This window comes from Harpegnathos saltator, unplaced genomic scaffold, assembly GCF_003227715.2.
Source record: "Harpegnathos saltator strain DR-91 unplaced genomic scaffold, Hsal_v8.6 scaffold275, whole genome shotgun sequence".
Classification (NCBI taxonomy): domain Eukaryota; kingdom Metazoa; phylum Arthropoda; class Insecta; order Hymenoptera; family Formicidae; genus Harpegnathos; species Harpegnathos saltator.
Genome location: NW_020230067.1, coordinates 535,118 through 559,723, shown reverse-complemented (window position 1 = coordinate 559,723; position 24,606 = coordinate 535,118). Strand labels below are relative to the sequence as shown.

Below are 24,606 nucleotides of genomic sequence, written 5' to 3'. Positions count from 1 at the left end.
GTTGTATTGGGTTCTGAAATATTGTTATTAGTATTACATCTTGATACATTATCAGAATCACTTGAATAATTTTGTGATAAATCTAAACATGTTGCGGTTCCTCTCTTTATTTTTCTATATAATGTTGCTTTAGAGAATCTACGCTTCATATTAATAATAATCTTAAAAGTAATATTGTTTAACCTTTAAAAATGATTGTGCAGTGTGTGTATGTGTGGTGGTAGCGCCTTGGTTATTTTTCATACAATATGATGCACAAATCATGTTTTTATTATTCTACAAAAAAATACAAGTATTTTTTTATTGCAGGAAAACAAAGAAAATGCACAAGATATAAATATAACATCAGACTAACTTTAGTCACAGCAGGCCGTCAAATGTTGTTTATTATACCGTTCCTTGTACTACGCTTTCTATTGGTCTGTTCTTTTCAGCTGCACTGCTACACGCACCAGTGTAACAGTGCAGCTGAGAAAGACAGACCAAGAGTGGTGTGCTCGTTTGAATTCGTTGCTCTGACTAGTTTTGTTACATTCAGTGAACATTTATGGAATATTAATATAATATTTCTACCGACGATTTTTATGATATTTTAAGTAGATTTATAGACTATTCTACAAAATAAAAATATTCTATTAACATTTATACATGATTTCGTTGAGAATATTCTTGTAACAGTATATTGGATGTAGTATTGAATATTTATAGAATATTGTGTGTTATCTGGGATAGATGATTGGAAAAGCGTTGCAGTTACTTAGACTACAGCGCGGCCCAGTCGATTCAGAAACTGATGCCGGTGCGCGGCGAGGGGAAGAAGAACGCGCCGCTATTCATTGTTTTATCTCGCCGCACTTACGTCTCGTAAGTCCAGATAACTTTTGTCTCACATTTGTCTACATTTTTCCATATCTTCCATATTCTTCGAGATATTTGACTGACAAAAATAAAATGGGACACCTTGTACATACATGTATATGTATGTACGTATATATGTGTGTATATATATATATATATATATATGTACATTACATCCAAATGTCATTACGTATGTAGAGTGTCTTGTCAAATAAAAATTTGTTTTGTTCCTTATTCATGTTCGACGTATTCTAGTACATTAAGTCTTAATATATATTCTGTTTAATGAAGTATAATATAATGTATTATATTAAATATTTAGATTCTAAAACATTATTTTCAGAAAATTTGATCGGATTTTGCATAAATGTTGTTGTTAATATATATTATATAATTGATTTCGATCTCGATAATTTATCATATCATGAGCATGCAGCCCACTTATAGCGTAATTATCTCACAGCTCTCGAATGAATCGATATAATTTTTATCGTACAATCTTGTTCACGCTTTGTTTTGCAGGTTTTTTATTTAACAAAAGCTTATAGTAAGTTAGTGACTCATCTTGTCATGTTTTCAATCTTATAAGAAGGATGCTTTATGTGCCGATTTCGCTGTTTAGTAGGAAATTTCTTCCAATTGTTTGACGCTGTTGAGGACTTCACCCGTAGCCCTGGTTAAGGGAACTGTGTTATTCCTAGAGATGTGCGAACTATTCGAATTCGAATCGAATCGAATCGAATCTAATGTAATTCGATTCGATTCGAATCCGAATAATTCGAAAATTTCGAATCGAAGATTCAATTACGTATAAAATATATTAACGTACATTATATTTACATGCATCAGGTACAAAACGAGCCATCTGGGCCTGTATGTTTGAACTCTTAACTTGTAATTAACTCAACTTATAATTAATAACTTAACTATATATTACTTTAAATATTTAAATATTTTACTGTAAGATGATATTACAATATCAATATCCCCTTTCATATTAAAATCTTCCATCATTATGTGCATGTTTAATAGTCATGTTAAATTTTTTAATGATTCGATTCGAATTCGAATGTAATTTCATAGATTCGATTCGATTCGAATTCGAATTAAAAAAATGAGATTCGATTCGCTTCGATTCGACATAAAAATTCTTGATTCGCACATCTCTAGTTATTCCCCACAGTACTGGGACCTCCCAGTCCTGTGGGGGATAGAACTTTGACACTTTAAATAGTGTCGTGCCCCACGTCATACATGTGTCTACCGAGAATTACCTGAGTAGGCTCAGAGAAAATAACTCTGTTATCCCACAGGTCGGGTTAATGGCCTTGTATGAGTCCAGGGCCAAAGCTAAAAGAATTTACAAGTTCCACTTTTCCAAGTAGAAGTTCCATTTTCCGCAAAATTTTGCTTTTATCTTCATAATACACGATATTAACATATCCATAATTGATCCGTACTTTCTTCACTATTTCTGCGTAATCGAAACCGCACTTGTCCCAATCTGTTCGTCACTTACCGCGAATCGCATGGACACCCGTTAGACGATTAATGAGCATGAGTCACGTCTCTGCGGTTACGAAAGGGAAGTAGGGGCATGATTCTAGACAATAAAGCTGTTTAATGATGATACAGTGCGCGTTCCGAGACATGCGGCAGCGTTAAAAGCTCGCACGCGTATTCAAGGACGCGGGTAAACCCGGGTCGGAATTTTGGCCCCACTTTCGTCGTGAACTGTCTAACATCTATAGATTCTGGAAGATCAATGGAATTTTAATTTATATCAATGAAATTTAATTTTTTACGTAGAATTTTTAGTCTCACTCAGCGTTCCTAAATGACGGAAAACGTACAATTTGAGTAAGTTCTTGAGATGACCTCTCGGCAAGATGTTGTAAAGTAAAATAGAATCAAAATGGAATTCTGTGATATAGGCTTTAAAGTATTGAATTAGCGTTAAATGTAAAATTGAATTTGAAGGTGAGATTAAAATTGCGACTCAGAAAGGCACGTATGCCGACTCTGCATTCCAAAGTTTCTCTTTCAGTAACAATTGCTGCTCGAATAGCTGAACGGTATTTCTTGTAGGGTATATATCCCTAAAGAAATGGAACAAACAAACTAGATAGTGCGATGGTCATAAAATTCGTTCCGGATGATCCCAGCAGATAAGGAAAAGAGCCACCGTAAAAAAGGGCCACTAGGTCAGAAAGGGCAGATTCTACGGTAGACATAGGTAATTCCCCTTCCATCTTCAATCATTGGCCAATAGTTTCTGACCTTTTACCTCCAAGAAGGTTTGACTGTTTCTCGTTAAATCATCGTCCCTGCACACTTGCTGCACATCTCTCACGTCGTGAACATCTCTTGAGTAAGGAAGCAGTCGCAAGAAAACGTTAAGATCGGCGATCGGCCTTGTTGGGTGTGCGTAATAAGGACTTTGCATTCGGAAATTCGACAGAACGACAGAGCGTCGTCATTCCTGTATTCTCCTCGTTAGAGCAAAATGGCAGAGCAAAAAGGTGAGTTGAGTTTACAGAATTAAATCTCTGGATCGAAATTTCGCGAGAGCACGTGGAACTCGAGCGAGATACATACGTCTTTCTTTTGCCGCGCGTACACCGCTTCGGGCGCGTTTTTGCCTCCTTGCTTCTTCGAGGGACGAAAACCTCTGTATCGCGAAGAGAGATAGATCGGTCAGACTTGTGCGAGATGCAGAGCGTCTCCGCGTTATTTCGCATCGGTAATACCGGGCCGCATTTTGCATCCGCTTTGTTACGGTCTGACGAAACTGGGATAACAATGCGCTTCCGTAGTGACTTACGCGGAATAAAGAATTGCGGGATGATTATTCAGAAGCAGTGACTCAGAGGAGACACTTGCACCGGCATGAAGTGTATTAAGTATGTCTGTACAGTTCCGCGACTCGCGGTTCGCACGGCTGCATTGTGAGACTGTTATCAGCGTGATAGCGCAGTCGCCACGCGGGTCCGCCGGTTATCTCGAACGTCGAACTCGCGCCTATATTTCACCTGTAGTATAACAATCATTTGGACCGGCGCAAGCGCTGGCCTCTGTGATTCAATCACTCGATTAGGTCACTCGTCGCTCGGGATTCTCGTAGCGATAAGAAAAACGGTCGTTTACGGAAGAATGATGGATTACGCGATTACCGCTCCGGAGAACGCTGTCTATTGATTTCGCAGTCGTACACTCGCTTTCTTTCCCCGCATTTGGCACCCCCTCAAATTCTCCGCGGACGTGCGATCTATAATCCGTGAGATTTTACGACACTGCAGAGACGCATACGCACGCGCGACGTGTGTCTCTTTACTTATTATTCGTAACTTTATAGTCGTCGCGTTTTTTGTATACTCAGCTGCTGACTGACTGCGTAAATATCTCTCAGACGCAACGTTGAGCGCGCGAATCTAAAACGCGGCCGGAATAATTGGATTTTTTGGAGTTGGCGCTCGCTGCATCGTGCGAAAAACATTTCAAGGATTCGAGATTATCCTGGGAAATTTGCTCGTAGAAAGTCGAGTGTCGTTTGTACCCTGCACGATGTTTCATCGTTTCTCTTTTTCCAAAAACTTCGGGTGAGCGGTAGCAGTCTTGCTTTCTTTTAAAATTTCCCAGCATATTTCAGATATTTTTACGGATAAAAACGAAGGAAACATCTTTCCCAAAAAACCTCCGCGGCAGTGCATGGAACAATTCATAACGGACATTTTAAATCCCGTTTCAGTAGAATTTGTTGCAAACATTTGCCAAGAGGTCGTGTAAACTGACTTTATAGAAACAGAATTCTGAGAGAACACGGTGAAAATTTTAAACAGTAATTTTTGAGGATGTGGAAATTACTATATATCTAATCTGTAATCTTCCATGTGTCATGGATGAGCTCCCGCTTTGAAATTGTTTTCTTCCAATTCTAGTTATTTCCGTCGATAAATTATTCGGCTACCTTTTTTTCATCATTCACGAGAGGACGATTGTTAGCCACATATCCGCGCTTTTCATCTCCTTCAGTAGGTATTTGTACACTAGGTCCAGTTGTGATACTTATTGCTTGTGTTATAAGTAGTTATAACAGGCTGTTATAACTCTCGTTAAAATGTTCATTGCAATATAAGCAGCACTTTCGAGTGTGTTTAACTCGCTGGAATGATTTTTACATCACGGCATTTTTGTTTTTATTAATATTTCGCATGTAACCTACACAAACAGCATTTAAACAAGTTCATATTCGTTTAGATCATCGGGCACGAGATAAGTAAATTTTATAACAATTTTATACATAATACATAATGCTAAGATTGCTGGCCTGCCCGCCGACAGCTGTTTGCGATACGGTGCGACTGTCTATAGTTAGAGTTCGTAACTTCGGAAATATAATAATACAAATTTTTCAACCAGGTTACATATACACGTACACTATTCTTAAAGGTATAGAGATAAAATTTAAGTTAAATCTAAGAAATTCGAATTTTTATATTTTTCAAGATAGTTCAATTTTTACACAAGTCAGAACCGGCTGCGAAAAACAATATGGACAATGGAAATTTTTATTATCCGAAAAATTCTTTACTTTATTCAAATGTGTTTCAAAAAGAACATAAGAAGAATTGTTGAGAAATTCATCTTTTTTCCTTTGTTCTCATTTTTTCTTTCGGAAAAGATTTTCCAATCTCAGAGGAACGAATTTTCTACATTCATTCTTCACGCTTAACAATTGACCCTTGAAGGAAAAAAAAAAACACAAAAGATGGTGGACCCTTTCTAGAGAAAAAAGAAACAAAAGGATCTTTATCTTTTCCTAGTCTTTTCAAAAGAAAAGAAGGATTCAAACATATCATGCAGGGTACAAACAAAATTGCAAGCCTCAAGAACGTTTTGTGTTCTCGAAAAATTGCGCTTTCTCGAGAAATGTATTTTTCAGAATAATTCTCCATCCTTGAGACATGTCAACTTTGACAAAAAAATTAATATTAAAATATTAAGTAACAAAGAAGGTCGATCAAGAACGTCAATCGCGGTAATAGTCGAGTCGTGATCTATTATCGTTCTCGTCGTCTCTTTCAGAGGAAAGATTTTCTAAGTTCAGAGAAAGAATTTTCTAAATTCATTCTTCACGCTTAACGACCCCTGGTCGAAAGGGAAAAATACAAAAGCCAGAGATCTCTTCTAGAGAAAAAAAGAGACGCAAGGGTCGTTGACCCTTTCGAAAGAAAAGACAAATGCAAACATATGGTATAGGATATAAAGAAAATTATAAGCCTCAAGAACGTTTTGCACTTTACATTTTCGAAGACCTTTACTTTGCGATTTCTAGCGAAAAATGTCCACGTATTTTCCAGAACAATTTTCTCCATCTTCCGAGACACATCAACTTTGAAAGAGAAGAAAGTTCATATTAAAATATTAAGTAACGTAGAAGATATATCAAGAAGGTCGATCGACTGCAGTAGTTGAGTCGTGATCCATTATCGCTTCTATTACCTGGCCGTTTCCATAATTACCATCATTGAGCAACGTACCTGAAGGTTGAGAGCGCGCGTTGTATATTTTGCGAAGGCGCGCCCGCGTGTGCGTGCGTGAGTTTGCACGCGCGCGTACCGGCGGGCTCTTTCCTTAAGCAAACGACACACAACATTCTCGAGGCTCTCTTTCGCAGTAGTCTCAAGTAGTCTCCCGCGGTGACTACTTGAGATAATGTAACGTTACAGCGCGCGTGTCGCGCCAGTACGTTCGGGAACGCGCTCCGGTGAACGTGCGCCGCGCGAGAGAGTCGCCGTTGCGACTCGAGTGCGAGCGACCGTGTGTGACATTCTCTCCCATGTGTGATTGCGCGAGTGATCACTTGTTATTTCTCGCTTTCGTCTTCGCAGTCTCACGAAATAGTGCACCGGACAGATGTGAGTGCGCGATCGCCTCTGTGTGTTCGTCAAAGAGAGAGTTCGTCCAACAAAAAAACAAGAGAGAAACGTTCGACCTGTGTATCGATCATCGTGACTATTGCTCTTGACGTACCCGAATCGACCGTGCCGATCGATTTCACGGCAGAGAAGGCAAGCGGAAAACGGTAATTCTCGTCCTCGTACCTTGCGAATCGTCCGGTGACGCGCGTTATTACTCATAGGAGCGATAGAAAACAAAATAACGCGTATAAATGACGAGACACGCACGTGGCGGACGCGACGACGCGCTTGGAATTTTTGACTCGTGCTTCGAAGACGCGACCTCCTCCTCCTCCTCCTCTCCCTCCCTCTTTCACCTTCGTGATTGCGAGCGCGTGCTGAAATGCACCGCGTGTCGGTCCCGTTTGCGTTCCCGAACGATTCTCCAAATGAGACGCGAGCGTTGCCACGTATAATAGCGCACACGGGCGGTCGTCCTTTGACGCTCAACAGGGAAAAGTGAAAGGACCTCGCGTGCTTCCCGAACGCGCGTCGCGCGACTCCCAAGTACGCCGCATGACACACGGTGCGGCGTACGACATTATACAATCCACGCGATTCAGAGTCTTTGTTTTGAGTTATTCCGCGGAAAAGAGCGAGTGAACGGACGCTTGTCGCAAAGCAGACGAAGCGGTGATTAATGCGAGGGGGAACGAGGATTGCTGCGCACTCGCGTGCATTTAATTGCGCGCGAATGGTTGCGATCGTGCTCGCGAAGAGCGTCAGCTTCTGAAAGACGTTTAGAAAAATGGTTCGTCTTAAGGACGTCCGTGTGGGAAAGATCTAGATAGGAGTCTCCAATAATAATAATAATAAAAATAACAACAACAATAACAACAACAGTGATCCTTTAACCTAATAATTTAATCAAATATCTCTTTTAAAGATTCGCGCTGTCTAGATTGCTGCTTTGTTGCCGCGAGAATTGCCTAATGCGCTTCGCACCGTTATTGCTGCGCGGCCAGTTGCGTTTCGCGATGTAATACGGGATTTTGCAACGGTAATTGCGCAATTGTAAAATCGATTTTACCCGTGTGACTTCTGCACAACCACCGACACCGTGTATCTGTAGTCGCGACCGCGTGATCGGAAACATCACGTGAGACGTGAGAGAAGAGAAACCGATGAAAGAGCGCTCCTCCAATTTGGAAATAATTCAGCCGTCGATAGCTCGGCGGTCGACAAGGCCACGTGACCACCTATCGATCTGCTATCGATTCCCCCGCGCGACGAGCGCGGCGGACGTTTCGAACACGCGACCGAGGGTGCATTCATGGAGACGCTATTGCTACTCTTACAGGCTGTTTGCAGAGCTAGATGATAGCGCTAATAATAGTTACCATAACGTCATTAATGATAGTGTTTACATCATAACTTCGCGCTGTCAATGCTATTTCTTCCGAGTTAGTGTAAAGATAGCGTTTGCAAGCTCCGTTAACACCCAGAACCCTAATATGGTGATATGAACTACACAAGGTGCTGGTATTAATTATTTTTATTTTATATATTGTATGTTATGAATGTAATATAATGCAGTACTTCTACCGACCGTAAATTGTTCAGAAATTGACCTGAAACATTAAGAAATATTTTAAACATATATGAAAGTTGTTTTCTACTTTCTAGTAACACAAATCAATATTAATATCGTTAAGCATATTCAGCAGAACTGTAGGTTTAGCAAATGCTTTGTGTTTATTATTTATGTGTTTATTATTCAATATCAAAGAATCTGGAATAGCTAGTCTCCACAACATGTCAACAAACATTGTACGCGTGAAAAAGTCATTGGTGTTCCTGCTGTTTTTCTTTATAGTTTGGACCCAATAATAGATAGAAGATACTCAACAGTTTCAGGAAGCATCCTAAATCATATATTAATCACTTATTAAGTTAGTTAGATATTAGATTAGTTCGAATTCTATTACCATAGACATTTCGATAGAAATATTAAGAAAACAGACATTATTTACATTAATACCTGAAATGAGCCTTAAAATCTTGATTTGTTAAAGCTGTGGCACTATATTACTTGTACATAATTAGGTATCCTCGTCACTTTTCTTCTTTGATTTAATGTTATTCGCAATACTACGATTTCTTCGTTTTCACTTGACGAAGAGTAGCATCCCAGCTCTTGTATTTTTCCAGAACTAATAATGATATTAAATCTTTTCGATTTGTCCCCGTTTTCAATGTCGTTTCAAACAGAAGCGAAATATTTCAAACACCTTCCAAAAGTCTGTTCTGCAGCAATGGCAAGCGCTATACGCTGAAGCTGTTGACGGAGTTCGCTGTCGCAATCGCGCTATTGGCTCCGTGTACTTGTGGCTTCGGTAGCATCGTTAATAGCGTCTCCCTGAGTGCGCAGTGCCGTCCGAGTGCCGTCGCGATCGCGAATGACCCGCGCGCGAAGTTGGCCGTTCCACAGGTTTTCACGGGGAAATACGCTCGTGAAACTAGTTCCGTGCCGTATCAGTCGAACTTTATCGCCGCTAGTTCGCGGTAACGCGTTTGCACGTGCGCGCGCGATGGCACATGTGAAATCATACGGCGTATGCCGTCATGCTCGGTGGAGCGATCGATGACACCACCGCTGATCGCGCACCGTAGCGAGAAAGAGACAATCAGGCGGCTATCAGGCAACTGATAAGCGTGGAATGCGTGTGCAGCGCGGCAGGTGTTATGTCTGACTGAACATCCTAACTAGGATTACCTGGGTGAGTTTCGACTCTACGCATTCTGCGTAAAGTTGAAAATCGTGGCAAACTGTGTGTTAACATTGTGCTCGCATGTTGCATTCGGGAGAATCTGCCCGCTGCATAAATTGTGCGATTCGGTAACAATGATATGTAATCGTCAAGACGCAAAAACAATAGATTGTGATAACTGAGTGTTGTAATGTTTGATTACAACATAGTATTTGCGCTACTTTAAGCTGTTCATTCGTCTCGGATAATGAAGCATTAATTTCTATCAATTTCGAGTAACTGTTGCGAGCTCGCCTCTCCCGTCTCCCACGAGAGGTGTTGTCAAACGGATCGTCTGAGCAATCGCGCGATCGATCAAATTTCTCTAACAGGCTCCGACCACAATGAGTCTTTATTCGAAGTCGAGCACGCTTCGAGAATGCACTCCCGTCGGTTCAAGTATCGATTTTAACGCTGCGGAGCCCGCCTCTACATGCCGCACGCACTCGCTGCGCGCGTGAAAGGGTTAATTGATCTCTTCGCTCGGTCTTATGTGAATGTGATTGTCTTATCCCGCGTTTCATACACGCTCGTCTCTCTTTTCTCCTTTCCTCCCGCCGTTTTTTTTTTTTTTTTTTTTTTGCGAGTGTATCAACCTTCGCGGAGCGTTAACTCATGATCGTTGACGCAACGAAAGCTCGGAGTGGTGATCATGATCGTAAACATTATCGGGCCGATCGCGCACCTGGCGAACTTTGAATGGGAGGGGGGGGAGGGCTGAAGGGCGGCCGAGAGGGGTTCACTCACACGAGGACCCTCCGCTGATTCTTGTCGGTTTAAACAATCGTGGCCTCGTGAATGAGCGAGCGAGCCGCGGCGCACGCATTCCAACGAATTAACTTTAAATGGCCCGCGGGAGGCTCGGCTCTTACTCCCGCGAAGCTCGGCACGTGCATCGAAAGCCAACTTGAGTAAACTTTTGAACGAGGCCTATTTTAGAAGCGCGCGCGAACCTCCTGTTCCGGCAACTCGCTGACTCTTCGTTCAGCGTCGAGAGAAACGTACACACGAATGAACGCGTGCACGCGATGCAGATATCTCGTCCGCTGGGAATATTTTCCATCTCTCATTTGTCCGTGGTCGAATAAGCGGGCGCGACCGCCCGATGTTCTTGAAATTATTCTCGATTCTCGAAAGGAAATGATTTAATTCCACAAATTAAAATTGAAGACGAAAAATTGTTGGTTTTATCAGGAAGATTATGGAAATTATATTCGATTCTATCGTCATCATTGAGAATATATATCGCATAGATTACTAATTAGATTGCTAGTTTTTAGATTAGTAATTTTTTACCGTTTGGACGTTCCGGATATTTGGATGCAACGAACATTTCGATATTCATCATCGTCGATTTTCTTGTCGAGTTTCTTGCGTTGTTAAATTACGAATAACATTCGACGGAGCGTAGACGTAAACTCGTGAGAACGACAAATAAAAGATGAGTGAGAACAGTATCTAATCCCATCTCACGAACGATAACCATCCAGCTGACGCGGTCCCGGAAGATTTCGGTTTATGGAAATACGATAGTGTCGAATATCTGTCGCCGCGTAAAGGTCATTCTACAATACGTGTCGTAAGTTGTAAGCCGTAAGAATTGGCGAATCACAGTCGATTATTACAAAAATAATTGGTCAGTTCTTACGGCTTACAACTTACGTTAGTAAAACACGTATTGTAGAATGACCTTAAGGGAGACACAGCAACTCGAGCGAATGCTTGTCCTCCGCTTGTACGTCTCCACGTACAATGTTTCGGCACTCGTAAAATCCGGATTAGACGCGAGGATATATCTTGACACAGCGGCTATTTCGAACGTGGCTTCACCGGCTAGGGCGAGACCGATATATGTTTATTTTTAGAGATGTCCAATGTTATTAACCTTTGACCGCATCGATGGCGAGATATTCGCGTTGCGAACGCATTCTCCCTCCGGATCGATTCCGAGCGATATCCGCATCTGGACGTAGATTCTGTCTGTCTGATCTTCGATCGCGTGTGGAAGATTGATGATGCCGTTCGTGAGGAATGTATACAGAGATCCGACGCACACCTTTGGAATTCCGTGTCTCCGTTATTGACACTCGTCAAACGTCAAACGCCGATCTCTCGACGGGCATATATATGTCAACGTGGACGATTTTATACAACGTTGTAATTAACGTAACATATCGGAGTTCGGGATCGTTCGGAAAAAGAATCATGCGGAGTCGAGTATAACTTTAACGATCTTTCCGCGACTGTCTCCTATTCCTAACAGTTCTAACTCGTTCTAATACAATGACATAATCTTTTTAGTAACTAATAATTGTTTATTTTTAATCGAATTTATATAGCAATTGTTTCCGCTTATAGTAATGTTTCAACAACAGCGATATAGCTAGGCATATTAAACATTTTTCTCTCTCGATAATGGTTGCGAAAGAATATTTGGAAGAACGTGACGCCGACTTGATATTTATGCTATTTAATACGAGGAAATAGCTTGCTTTTATTATCGTCGCATCCCGACGAGTTAACGAGCATTTTTCTGTCTTCTGTCCCCAACAGACAACAACATGAAAAGGTCGGAGATCAACATTTTCCCGAGCATGGAGCCCGTAGCGTCTACGAGTCGTGCCGACAACTCTCAGATTCCGCGGCCGCTCAAGGATTCAGAAAAATTCGCCCCGAAACTAAAGAAATTCTGCGACAACACGGTCCATGAAGGAGTGTCCGTAGCCGCTCGCAAGGCGCGCTTTCAGAGGAACGAACCTTCCGTGCTGCTAAAATATCGCAACAATAATATGCCGACGACCAGCAACGGGACACAACGCACCGAGATGAAAAGGTTACCGGGGAAAATAACTGCATCACCCATCAACATAACCGAGTGGCTCGGGGAGGAGGGCAAATTGAACCCTTTGGAGCCGAAACACATACAACAAGATCGTGTGCTTGATGATTATAAATGTAAGAAATTTTATAAAGATAGTTGTTGATTACGTTAATGACTAGTTTCAAGTAGAGATGTGCGAATCAAGAATTTTCATGTTGAATCGAATCGAATCGAGTCATTAAAAAATTTAACACGACTATTAAACATGCAAATGATGATGGAAGATTTTAATATGAAAGGGAATGTTGATATTGTAATATCGTCTTAAAGTAAAATATATATTTAAATATTTTAAGTAATTTATGATCAAGTTATTAATTATATAAGTTAAGTTAATTACAAGTTAAGGATTCAAACATACAGGCCCAGATGGCCCGTTTTGTACAGCTGATGCACATAAACGATAATGTATTTGATTCCTATTCGCTTTATTCGGATTCGAACTCGAATTCGTTCGCACATCTCTAGTTTCAAGTGAAGTCGAAGAATTCGGGTGTACAGTCGTGGGCAGAAAGTAATTTTTCGTGAAATTCACGCAATTCTTTGCGCATTAGGAACGTACAATGGGCGAATTTTTCCGTTATAGAACGAATTCTCCCATTGAATTACAACGAGAGTACATTCCGAAAGTCAGGCAAAAAATTACGGGTAAACTCTTTGCCCACGAGCGTACACGTGTTTTTTTTCTAGTGTAGCCGTTTTTAGAATTATTTTTACGCAACATTTCGCGATGTTTCTGATGGGATTTAGTGAATCGAAGCTTGGAATAATCGCACGGTTTGTACAGCTCTGTGAATTTAGGTCTTTAGGTAGAAATTCTGTGAATTTAGGTAGGGGGTTTTGTAAGAAAAGTATGTTTGACAAACTTGAAGAAAATGTTTGCAATTATACGGGTTCGAATTTTTAAAAACGGTTACGTTAATGCATAAAGAAAATTAGCAAATTAGCTTACTTTATAACATTCCATTTCTTTCAGCGTTTACCAAGTACCGATTAAACAGATATAAATACAGGGCACCCATCGAACATCTTGATAACAGCAGACGACTAAACGTATTTATGAACATGATTGGTGCATATTCTGATATAGATGAATGTGAAAACAAATCCTCTGGTGAAATAATACCTGATAATTCCTCTATAATTCATGAACATTCATACGGTCGACGCGATACGATCTATTCATATTCTCTGCAGCAATATAGCATTTACCTCCATAATTTCCTATGACTGATTTATTTAATTAAATAAATTGATTTATTCATTGAAAATTTTCCATTTAATTGAATCAAAAAGAATCCCTAAAATCGATCTCCATTTTGAACCATTCAGGTTCAGTTAGCATGAGACTACATTTAAGATTTGATTCGCGTAATTCTCTTTTCGATGTGGCTCATAGTTGCGTGTTTAACGTTCGACGAAACCGAGATTGCTGTTGTTGGTTTTTCATACTCTTTTTTTTTTGTCGAGTTTGCATGCGATAAGCAGTTCAGGTCAACGGCAGCCGGTGCCGATTCGATTGCGAGACTTTTCTTGACGGAGGCTCATAAGTGATGGATGGAAAGTGCGTGCCGCGCGAATGCAGTTCACGGACAATCGACCAGCTGGTCGATTGTGTAGTCGATTATCGCGTCGTGATTCACTTCTGTATGCGAAATGACGGCAATGACGTTTTATTAGTCACACACCATGTTTACGCACGACAAAGAATCACGCTAAATCGACGTAGATAAAACATTATTGACGCGAGTCATTTGTAAGGGGAGGAAAGACTTGTATTAGGTCTGGTAGTTAATCCTTTTCCTTCTATAAATTAATAAAATAATAAAATTTATATAGCTTAGAGCAAAATTTGTAATTAATTTGTAATTAAAATATTTCCCGTTTTTTTTTGCGGTTTTAAAGCGTTGACATTAAGTTTTCGAAATGAAAATATGATGTGGTTTGATGCACTTCAAATAATCAGTAGTGTTCTCAATGGATACAAAAAGCATATTTGATATGTAATACATTTTAGATTTCACTTAAACAGAAACGCTTCTGAAGCAGCCAAAATGATTTATCCTGCTTATGATGAAAAAATTGTGATTGATCAAACAAGCCGAAACGTTTAAACGTTTTTGAAATGGTAATTTTGATTTTCACAACCAACCACGTCCCGATCAGTCAAAAAAATTTGAAAACGAGGAGTTGTAAAATCTACTGAATGAAAATACAGCATAAATATAAGAACATGCAGAAAAGCTGGGAGTAACCTAAAACACTATTTGCGATCGTTTACATCGTATGGGAAAGATATAGAAAGAAAAGAAGTAGGTTCTACACAAGTCTTTATTGTTTATTGATAATAAAAATCGCCGATTGATTTTGCTTGCTAGGCAAAAAACAAAAAAAGATTTTTTATATAAAATTGTAACTGGTGACGAAAAATAGATATCATCCTGTATATCATCCTGAAAATCCTGAAATCCTGAACGCAAAAAATCATAGGTAAACCCTGATCAATCTGACCTTGATAATGTCAACAGCAGAACCCAAACGTTTCGGAAAGAAATTTCTTCTTTGTGTATGGTGGGACCCCTAAGGGTACGCTGTACTATGAGTTTTCTTGAAATCGAGTAAAACCATTAAAGCAGAGATTTACCGAGAGCAATTGATACATTGATTAAGTGATGCAATTGAGAAAAAAGGCCATTTACTGGGCAAGGCAGCCGTAAAGTCATCCTGCTGTACGAATGCTAAACCGCATACGGCAAAACACAAAGGGAATCATTTTACACTTGGACTGAGAAGTTCTCCTACACGTGGCGTATTCTCCAGACTTGGCTCTTTTCGGATTTTCGCTTGTTTCGATCGATGCAACACGCACTGTCTGACACACATTTCTCGACCATTGATGTACGAAATTTTATCTACGACTTTGTAGCCTCAAAGCCACCAAGTTTCTATCGTCGGCAATTGTCCAATAAATGGCATAAGGTCATCGATAACAAAGGAGAATATTTCATTGATTGATCTTGTTCTATTGATTTTTAAATAAAGATTACAAATTATCGAAAATTGGGAAGAATTAATTACTAGACCTTATATTTTAAGCCGGATATAAGTAAGCCGGATTGCAATCGATCGATTGACAACGATCAATAGGGCGAGTCGATCGCAAGTTTAAAGCGCGAGCGGGGACAAACTGAAAAAATTAAACGATATATTGCACGGAGAATGATCTCCTTCCTCAGAAACGTTCTCAGATTCGAGTACGAGTCAGGTGATTAAGCGACAGCTACGTCGTGAAGAATAATTCATGCATAATACATCGCGATGTGTCAGAGTTTTATTCTCGATCAAGGTTCTTCAGGTTTCAGTGCTGGGCATTAATCGATTGAAATTCGTTCGTTGACTAAAGTAACGTCAAAGGACCCCAAAACAATAACCGAAATTAATTAATCGTCACATATGCATAATTATGAATAATCTAGTCGATTGGTCAAATTCATTGTTAATTAGTACATAATTAACCAGATCAGAGTTGTTCAATCGAAGCGGTCGGTATAACGATGGTTATATGTAATCACGAATGAATTTTGATTATTTTAGTCAACCAAAATTTCAGTCGGTCAATGCCCGGCACTGAATTTTCATCAGAACATAAACAGTAACAGTAGTCGTCGATAGAGGTAATGTAGAAAAACAGATATACACGTAGTAGCATACCCCGCAGTAAATCCTCCCGTGAATTTTCATACAGAGAATAAAAGAAAGATGAACCATTTCTTCTTGATAATTCACGGTTGCTTTCGCAGCGAGCAGAGAGCATGCGAATTTGCAGAGGAAGTACGAACAATTGCAGAAGGAACACAGCACGCTGCGGGCGAAGGTGCAAGAGAAGGAGCAAAAGTTGGAAAAATTGGAGACAGGTGCGCATTTAATCTCATTAGTTACAGCGCGAATTTCAGAACGATCGGTTCTCACGACCTCGTACGATTTCTCCTTCTGCATAGTTTCCAAAGGGGTGTGCAGGGAGTACGAGCAGCTGAAGTATCAGTATGACGTGGAGACGAGCGCGATGCACAAAGCCATGCAGCAGGCGTCTCAGGTGACCTATTGATACACCGATCTCGATTTTAGTTATAACATTACGATGCACCATAAGCACGATAAGGTTATACACAGGAAATAAGTAGCTACGTATCGTCCTGAGACGCGCGATTGTGCTTTCAGTGGTACAGACAAAACCGTGAGCTCAAGCGTAAGTCACAGATTATGGTGCAGAAACTTCTGCACAGCAATCCCGAGGAGTCACTGGACTTGGACGTGTCCGACGAAGTGGACGCAAACTTCGAGGATGTCGATCAGCTGAGGCAAACGGTGAAGGGTAAGCGTGATTGCTTCCGATGCTTATCTCTCCGTTCCTTAGAGGTGAAAGTCGGCACTTGCAGCACCAGACAGACTAGGGATCCATTTTCTTTTTTCTTTCGAAATTGCTCGATACGACGTCGCTCGCGAAGTGAGAAAGACAATTATTATTATATTCAATAGAAAATAGAATGTGATTACAACCGAGCCGTGAATCCACTTGTAGAACTGAGCGGCGAGATAGCGCGGCTCCAAACGGAACTTCATTCCGCCCGGCTTCAGGAATTCGAAGCGCAAGAGCAGGTGACGCATTTGACCACACAGCTGGAGGAGGAAAGGGCCTTCCGACAGAATGGTATAACACTCCGGCAATATCCCGTAATCTGAATCATGTCGGACTGACCGATTTTCGTCTCTGTGTATGTCGCAGGCGAGGAGAAAATTAACGTACTGCAAGTGAACAAAGAGAACATGGAGAGAGTCACGAAAATGGTGGCCAAGGAGGTGCAAGCTCTGAAGGCGCAGTGCGATCGCGAGAGAGAGAATGCGAACATTTTCAAGAAAGAGGCTGAAAAGGTGCGTCATTTTTATCTCTTTTATCTCTTGTATGAACGCACAGATAACCTCTCGTTCCGCTAAAAAACGATCTCTGACGCAATTTATTAGCCACAGTAACATTCTCGTAAATATCCCAAATCGCATATGCGATAGAAAAATCGAGTGAAGGTGAACGTATTCGAGCTCTTTCTGCGTTCGAGGAATGCGTTCGAGGAAAATTGCAACGACGGTAAATCCTTTTGACACATAATCCTGATTAACTCGGTACGCGCAACTAGATACAAAAGGAACGAAACGTCCTGGCGCACCAAAGCGCACTTCTCATGGTCGACGTCGGGGACGACCCGAACGGCAGACTGTTAAGCGTGCTGCAAGAAATGGAGTCCCTGAAGAGACTGCTGGAGGAAGAGCAGCAGAGTCACGTGTCCCAGGTGCAGATGCTCCAGGAGAAATTGGAAGAGAAAGAGTCGAACGTGGAGTTCGAAATAGTCGAGGAGAAGCTGAAACTCGCAGAGTCCGAGCTGGAGATGATGCTTCAGAGAGCCGAGAGGGCCGAGAAATCGGTGGAGGAACTGGAGAGCGTGGTGTGTTGTTTAAAACAGAAAGTCAGCGAGTTGGAGGAGAAAGCCTCGAGGCCGCCACCGCCACCTCCTCCGCCACCACCGCCGCCGCCGCCGCCGCCGCCGTTGTCGTCGTCGTCGATGTCGGCGGCTGGACAATCGACGATAAAACTGCTGATCAAAGAAAGATCGGCCGCGAAACCCACGGCCGTAAGCGAAATGGAGAATATGCTCGGTATCGCGCCGAAGAAAACGCCCGCGGTTGCGCAACAGCCCGGTAATTGTGCCGTTATTAATTTATAATTAATTATAGCTCGTTATACTTCGTGAATTAATCACAAGATTATCACGCGAATATTGTTGCGATAAAGCGATTACGATTCTCGTTAAATAAATGCTCACGCTATATTCGTTATTTTTAGTTATCGACGATATCATTAATCAGATCAAAGGCGGGCGTTTCACGCTGAAGCAAACAGACGTAAGTATCGGATTGACTTTACTTTATGTAAAGATATCAGAGAGATTTTCCAATCTCCCAAACAGCTTTTGAAAATTAACGTCTTCCATATGTCTCTTCTGGCTGATTAGACCATTTGGCTAGTTTCAGCAACGAGCAATATTTCCTTTGAACGTATCTTAAGCGAGATTGTTGATTTTTAGAAACAAAGAGAAGAGGAACGAAAGAGACGGCAGGAGGCGGAGAGTGCGCCGCCAGCGGTTTCCGAAATGCTGAATATTCTTGGTACTATGAGGCGGAGAGCCAAGCCAGTAAGACAGTCGATCAAGCCTCCAGACGCGACAATGTAGTACAACCAAAGTTGCCTCTAAACGGAAGTAATCTACTATTCCAAAAAGGAGTTCGTTGAGTCTCAAACGATTGACTAAAGTATACATACACGTTATTGTTATTATTACATTTCACTAAGATATATATCTTAAATTCGTCGTAGAACTTCGTTGTTTCACATGTATATTTTTATATATACATGTATATATACATATAGGTCTGCCTTGCTCAATCAAAAGTCGCGCAGTATATTTATATTCGATAAAAGTTAACTTTTGTACCGCTATATGAAAATGTGATCGAAGTGCAATGATGTTTTAAGATGCAAAGACCGTCGAATATCTCGCGAATGTAACATCTTAAGGTCAGGAGAAATAAAGCTAGAAAAATGTAAGAGTGTGAAAGTAGGCGGAAAATACATGGAAACAGTTTGCAGTAAGCATTACATAGAAGGTGTATTATATAAAGCTTCATAAAAAAAACACGTGCCATCACAATTACACATGTCGTCGCGTCCGCGCTTGTGCGCGCACGCAAAGTATAAAAGAAATTGTCTCTGAGAAGCACATCCTTTTCCCTTTCGTATTATTGCGAAAAGGAAGTTTGCCAGGGAGGGGAATCAGCTGTATCGTCGATACTACTCCCGCTCGCGTGTATGATTAGGACACCTGACTCTTTATTTTGTCAATGATAGATTGCAACTTCGAAGCTTCAAAGAGAAGAACGCGTCTGTAAGGTACCATTTCCTCGTCCGTTTCAGTCCACATGCCGGACAAACCGGTGTCCGAGTCTTTTTCCACGGAGAACTCGAAACTAACAGTCGCTTCTTCCGCGAAAATCTCTTCCTCCCGATTGCTCCACAATATGGTCGGTTCGTTGTCGGCATTTTTGTTCTTGTTTTTCGTTTTCCTCCCAATTTTCTTATTATCTTCCCACTTGTACAGCTTGCAGATAAGTATGTAGTAAGAGAAGTTAAATGGCATGTTCTTGCTGTTGGCACGTTTCACTTCGGAGACTAGATTTTCAAGCAACGGTACCGCAATTTGTGCCGGAATATTAACGAATCTCTCGTTAATGAGCAAACCCAATTGGGCTACATCGTTCTCCAGCACATTCTTTATCATGGTGTTAGTAGCATCTGTGGCGTGTTCACTTGCTAATTGCTTCAATAAATCTCTAAGTTGTTGTATGCATGGAAGGTTCTGGAAAAGAAGAAAAGAAAATTTTCTGATTTTCTCCTGTGCAAAAAGGATTGCTTAAAACTGATATATAATAAAAACTTTAATTCGACAATAATCATGTATTACTGTATTAATTTTTCTTACCTGCCTGTCTGAGACATTAATAACAGTTGTAATACCGAATACGTCATTAACATCGTCGTCGTCGTCGTCATCATTATCATCTTCCATATCACTGGACTGTTTAACAACAGATCCCACATAATTTTGAGTTATTATTAAGTCTGTAAGTCCACCTAAATCGATATGAGCTTTGAGGAAAAGTTGTTGCAGCAATATCTTGATCCCATGGTAATCTGGATCCTGTGGATTACGACCCTCAAAATCCACTTGAATTTCCATTCCCTAAAATTGATGTAAATCGACCACGTCAGATCACACTGTTCTTTGCTGTTTGCACATGTAACGTTAATTAAGATTTATAATGATGCAGAAGAAATGAAAGAAAAAGAATAATTCGTGGAAAAGTTATAAAATTAAACAAAGTACGTACATTACTTACATGATTACGACAAATTACGACACTACGATTACTCATGATTACACGTGACTCATAGATAATAACAACGCGTTAAATGCTCGACTGAGCAACAAACGGAAATCCGATAAGCAAAACGATTTAAACGATTTGTATCATCGAATTGGCGATACACTGCTTCGGCCCCTGTCGACCGAGGACCAATTGCGCTAGAATGATGGTTGAGCGAAACATTCGTCTCGTGTTCGCGAGATTATTACATCGAATCCTCATTTTTGTACTGTTTGCAATGCACCCGGTCGCATCGACGAGTAATGAGAAAGACACGTAATGAGAAAGAAACTGAACGCAATAAACTTAACTGGGCACATCATACGGAGACAACCGCGTGGTCATTGATAGGGTTAACTCGCCCGGTATCGCGATATATCGCGCGGAATACAAATAATCGTCTCTCACCTGCTCATCTCCGTCGTCCTCGCACGCGGACGAGTCGCGGTCCTCCTCATCGTCGTGTTCCTCGTGCAAATCTTCCGAAATATCACGTTTTTTCGCCGGAGCGGCCATTGCAACAATACTATCGAACACGATGGTGCATCGACGACTGCTGCCTGCTGTATTCGTCAACGTCAAGTCGTCAAGTACAGAGAGATCTGTAGGTAAAGAAGTGACCCCTGTACTGAGGTAGGTGGAAGAACGATGGTTCTGTGACGATTCATTCTTTTCAGTCTCGCGCGTTACATTTCCCTGGAATACAAAATATAATTTTAAGAAATACAAAAAATAATTTTAAGGAAGTTCGTGAGATTAAGGGACGATCATAAAACATGGAGATGGCCGTTGCGATATGCAAGTACTTTTCAGATAAATATCAAAGCTCTGACTTCGCTGATCTCCTGTTTTTCATCGCTGAACTAGTGTACATTCAGGGAATATAAAAAGAAATAGATATACACATCTAGGAGTTGGTGAAAGGGAGAGAAGAAGAGAATAAGTGCAAGTTAGTGCAGCCAGTTCAGCAATAAAAAACAAACCTCGTGAGTGGTCCGTTCTTGACCCTATAATCGGTCGACCTGCTTTTGCAACAACATTCGTTTACACGTACAGGCAGTTTGGAAATCGTATAAAATCGTCTGATCGAGTACACCAGGAACGATTTCGTGCTTTTTTACACTTATTCGCGATCAAGAGACCATATTCACCTAATGCCCAATTTCTTCACCTTCGGTTAAACTTAACTGCCGGTTACTAACGGAATCGACCAATAGCATTTATTTATTCTAATTAACAAGAAATGCGATTGGTCAATTCCATTGAAATGACCAACATTTAAGTCTAACCAAAGGTGAAGAAATTGAACTTCGAATCTCTTGTTCTGCGGGTAACAAGAGCATGATTAACATTTTCACCGTGAAGTGGCGCCACTCGCGCGCTTCGAGCGACTGCTTCGCAGTCGAGCGCGCAAAAAAGGCAGTTCCGCTCGCTTAAACGTTCGTGTCGCGTGTTAATTTATGCATTCGAGTTTTAACACCCGTACTAATGGAAAGTTAACGCCGTTTGTCGCGGGTATTCGGAGGGGGGGACACCGTGTATGCATCTCTCTCTCTCTCTCTCTCTCTCAGATGAGGTGAGTACATACAAATGAGAATTAACTGTGAAGTAAGCTAATTGTCTCCGTGTTTTAATGCACTGATTTCGCATAATGTATGAAAGACTACTTCATAATATGGCGATTGAGTTGCCTTTTTACATTGCATCGAATCATATCGTGATAATCTCGAGTTTTCGTCAAACTTCCGTAATTTTATCCACGCTCCGTGATTTCTATCACAAGTCTATTCTTTTTCCGTATGTGAGATACATGAAAATTCATTTTTCCGAAGAAACTCAAATTTCTTTCTGAGACTCGACAGTTAAGCCGCCATTTTATGTTAACAAGTAACGAGATAAATCGCGACAAACAGATTTTTATCGAGAGAAGTAGCATATTTTCGAATTGAGCGATCGACGAAAAACGACGAATTTACATAACCTCTCGTCACTCACATTAATCATCAATGAGACAGAAAACATAAATACTTTCTGAGGCACGAAGCGGAAACAAAAAAGGCTAAAAAACATTAAAAAGAAATCGTTTGTAGAAATCGCATTAACAGATCTTGTTCTCTTTAGCAGGCTTCTTTCACACTTTGTATATGAAGTAAATCAGTATATTTTTTGTATCGACGGAAGCAGAGAGATAGAGAAAAACATCATTGAGAATTACAGCAGCTCGTTGTAACTCGTCCTGATAAAGGGGGCATGGTTGAAAGGGGGCAGGACTGATCGCTTATCGCACCGCGTGCCAATAATACCGCAAAATCGGGCGGAAAAAGCCATTCGAGCGGCGAAAAGGGTGATCGGGCGAACGCGCGGCAAAATTTAAATTTCCGCGACAGTCGATCGCGTGCAGCGAAGCGAGGTCGTCCCGCCCGTTGTCGGCGCTGCAACGCCGAAATTCGATTAAAGTTCTCGCGCATGGGCCGAAGGAAATGCCGTTTTCTCGAATTTCCCGGAGTCTGTCAGGTGGCACCACGGCGTACGTCGGTCCGGGCGCTACGTCGGGCGACCGTACTACGACACACGAGAGAGGAGCAGTGCTTTCTGTAGGTTATCGAAAGCACGTCCCAGGCCTAGAACCTTGCCCCGAATCGTAGACAGCAACAATTGACCGACACTGATCACCAACCGGCAGTCCTTTTTGTCCGTGCTCTCCCGTGACGTTTAGTGAGTGCTTTGAGCTGTGGCGGGCGGTGAGATGGCTGTCACTCTCTCTCTCTCTCTCTCTCTCTCTCTCTCTCTCTCTCTCTCTCTCTCTCTCTCTCTCTCTCTCTCTCCTCTCTCTCATCTATTTTTCTCTCTTCTCCCGCCCTCTCATTACGTTCTGTTCCTCTGGTGTTTCATTCGAACGGATCGAAAGCGTCGTCACTCGAGCGGAAGTGTTTTCCTTTTCCGATGCCGCGCAGAGGCGCGAGAAGGGAACAACGATCGGCTGTAAGGACCACTTTCGCATGACTATGGCATTGGAAATTGGACCGTGCCGAGGAGACGACGTCTCGCGATCGCGCTGGTTTCCTTCTAGATGTTCGGCTGAATAGATGTTTCAACTGCCACTTGATACACTTCGCCCGAACACCCGTGGTGTACACGCGCAACGTGCATACGCGCCACATTTCTACACCACACACACATACACACATACACACACACACGATACGTAACGTACACACAAAAACAACACGTACTCGTACTCACACGCACGCACGCACACACACACACACACACACACACACACACACACACACACACACATACATACTACATGTTCACTACACGCAACGCTTCTGGTTCTTGGCTGTTCGATGTTTCTTAGCGCTGTTTCTTGATAGCGTAGCTGTCTCACCTGCCTTGAACTGTCTACTTTACGTTCTCGTTTCCCGCTTCCTCGTTCCCGCGAGGCGTTTATCGACGAGCTCTCTGGAACACTCGAACTCCGATTTGCGAGGGACTCTAGGGGAGAACTATTCTCACCCTTGCCTACCTCCCGTTCTTTCCGCCGTTGTGCTGTGTAGGTAGTGATGTTACATACCGTTTTCATTGGAGCCGTAAGCAGCTACGCGAACACCGCTACGTTACGTACACCACGTTTGGCTACGCAACGGCTCCGATTTGCGTCACGAGAGCGTCCGCGAGCGTTCACGTTCGCGAGCGTCGCTTTTTGTTTCATAGAGAGCCGCGCGCATGTAAGGCCGCGTATCACGCTCGCGTATCACGGGCGCCGAAATGCGAAGCACCCGTTTACGAGGATCAGACTTTTATCGGCTGCGAAACGATGTTCATAAATTGCACTCAGAGCCGTAATCAGCTCAACGGGAGCCCGGGGCTAATCTTTCTCCTCCCCACCTCCCCCCGCCCCGCCGTCTTTCACATTACCTTGACTCGATAATGCCCTTGCCTCTGTTTCGCGCCGTCCTTGTGCCCTGCGGTTCTGCGATTACAGTCTCGAGTTTTGTTTCAGGCTCTCGCTGCGGCTCTGATTATATTTTTTTACGCGATTTTCTGTCGACGATCTCGAAACAGGGAAATCCGATAATACAATTATTCTAAGGAGTGTCTCCGGTTAACCGTCGAAACTATT

General features: G+C 41.8%; 2 protein-coding genes across 5 annotated transcripts; one reads left to right on the top strand and one right to left on the bottom strand.

The window, feature by feature from the left end:
- The first annotated feature begins 3,198 nt into the window (after positions 1-3,198).
- On the top strand, positions 3,199-19,155 carry LOC105181181 (shootin-1). 4 transcript variants are annotated; one of them, XM_025299432.1, is made up of 10 exons: positions 3,199-3,380; positions 12,122-12,523; positions 16,250-16,363; positions 16,448-16,542; positions 16,668-16,953; positions 17,029-17,157; positions 17,233-17,378; positions 17,639-18,197; positions 18,343-18,401; positions 18,584-19,155. In XM_025299432.1, exons 1-10 carry the CDS (start codon positions 3,365-3,367, stop codon positions 18,728-18,730), a joined length of 1,953 nt encoding a protein of 650 aa, XP_025155217.1. In that variant the 5' UTR covers positions 3,199-3,364; the 3' UTR covers positions 18,731-19,155. The 4 variants fall into 4 exon arrangements, with proteins under 4 accessions (XP_025155217.1, XP_025155220.1, XP_025155218.1 ...); XM_025299435.1 differs by having other exon boundaries at positions 3,200-3,380; positions 16,668-16,821; XM_025299433.1 differs by lacking the exon at positions 3,199-3,380 and adding an exon at positions 6,554-6,943.
- Positions 19,147-24,108, bottom strand: LOC105181169 (protein BCCIP homolog). The gene is made up of 4 exons (XM_011137769.3): positions 23,872-24,108; positions 20,889-21,176; positions 20,036-20,296; positions 19,147-19,912 (listed from the first exon to the last, which is right to left on the bottom strand). The coding sequence occupies exons 1-4, from the start codon at positions 24,064-24,066 to the stop codon at positions 19,370-19,372; spliced, it is 1,287 nt and encodes a 428-aa protein (XP_011136071.2). The 5' UTR covers positions 24,067-24,108; the 3' UTR covers positions 19,147-19,369.
- Positions 24,109-24,606: the final 498 nt, after the last annotated feature.

What these genes read in the sequence shown, in the direction of transcription:
- LOC105181181 (XM_025299432.1), top strand. An exon ending in TGTGCTTGATGATTATAAAT is followed by an intron (nt 12,524 to 16,249) that starts GTAAGAAATTTT and finishes TTGCTTTCGCAG; the next exon opens with CGAGCAGAGAGCATGCGAAT. An exon ending in GTTGGAAAAATTGGAGACAG is followed by an intron (nt 16,364 to 16,447) that starts GTGCGCATTTAA and finishes CCTTCTGCATAG; the next exon opens with TTTCCAAAGGGGTGTGCAGG.
- LOC105181169 (XM_011137769.3), bottom strand. Translation starts at nt 24,066, where the DNA reads ATGAAAACGGTATGTAACATCACTACCTACACAGCACAACGGCGGAAA. An exon ending in AGGACGACGGAGATGAGCAG is followed by an intron (nt 20,297 to 20,888) that starts GTGAGAGACGAT and finishes CATCAATTTTAG; the next exon opens with GGAATGGAAATTCAAGTGGA. An exon ending in TTAATGTCTCAGACAGGCAG is followed by an intron (nt 19,913 to 20,035) that starts GTAAGAAAAATT and finishes CTTCTTTTCCAG; the next exon opens with AACCTTCCATGCATACAACA.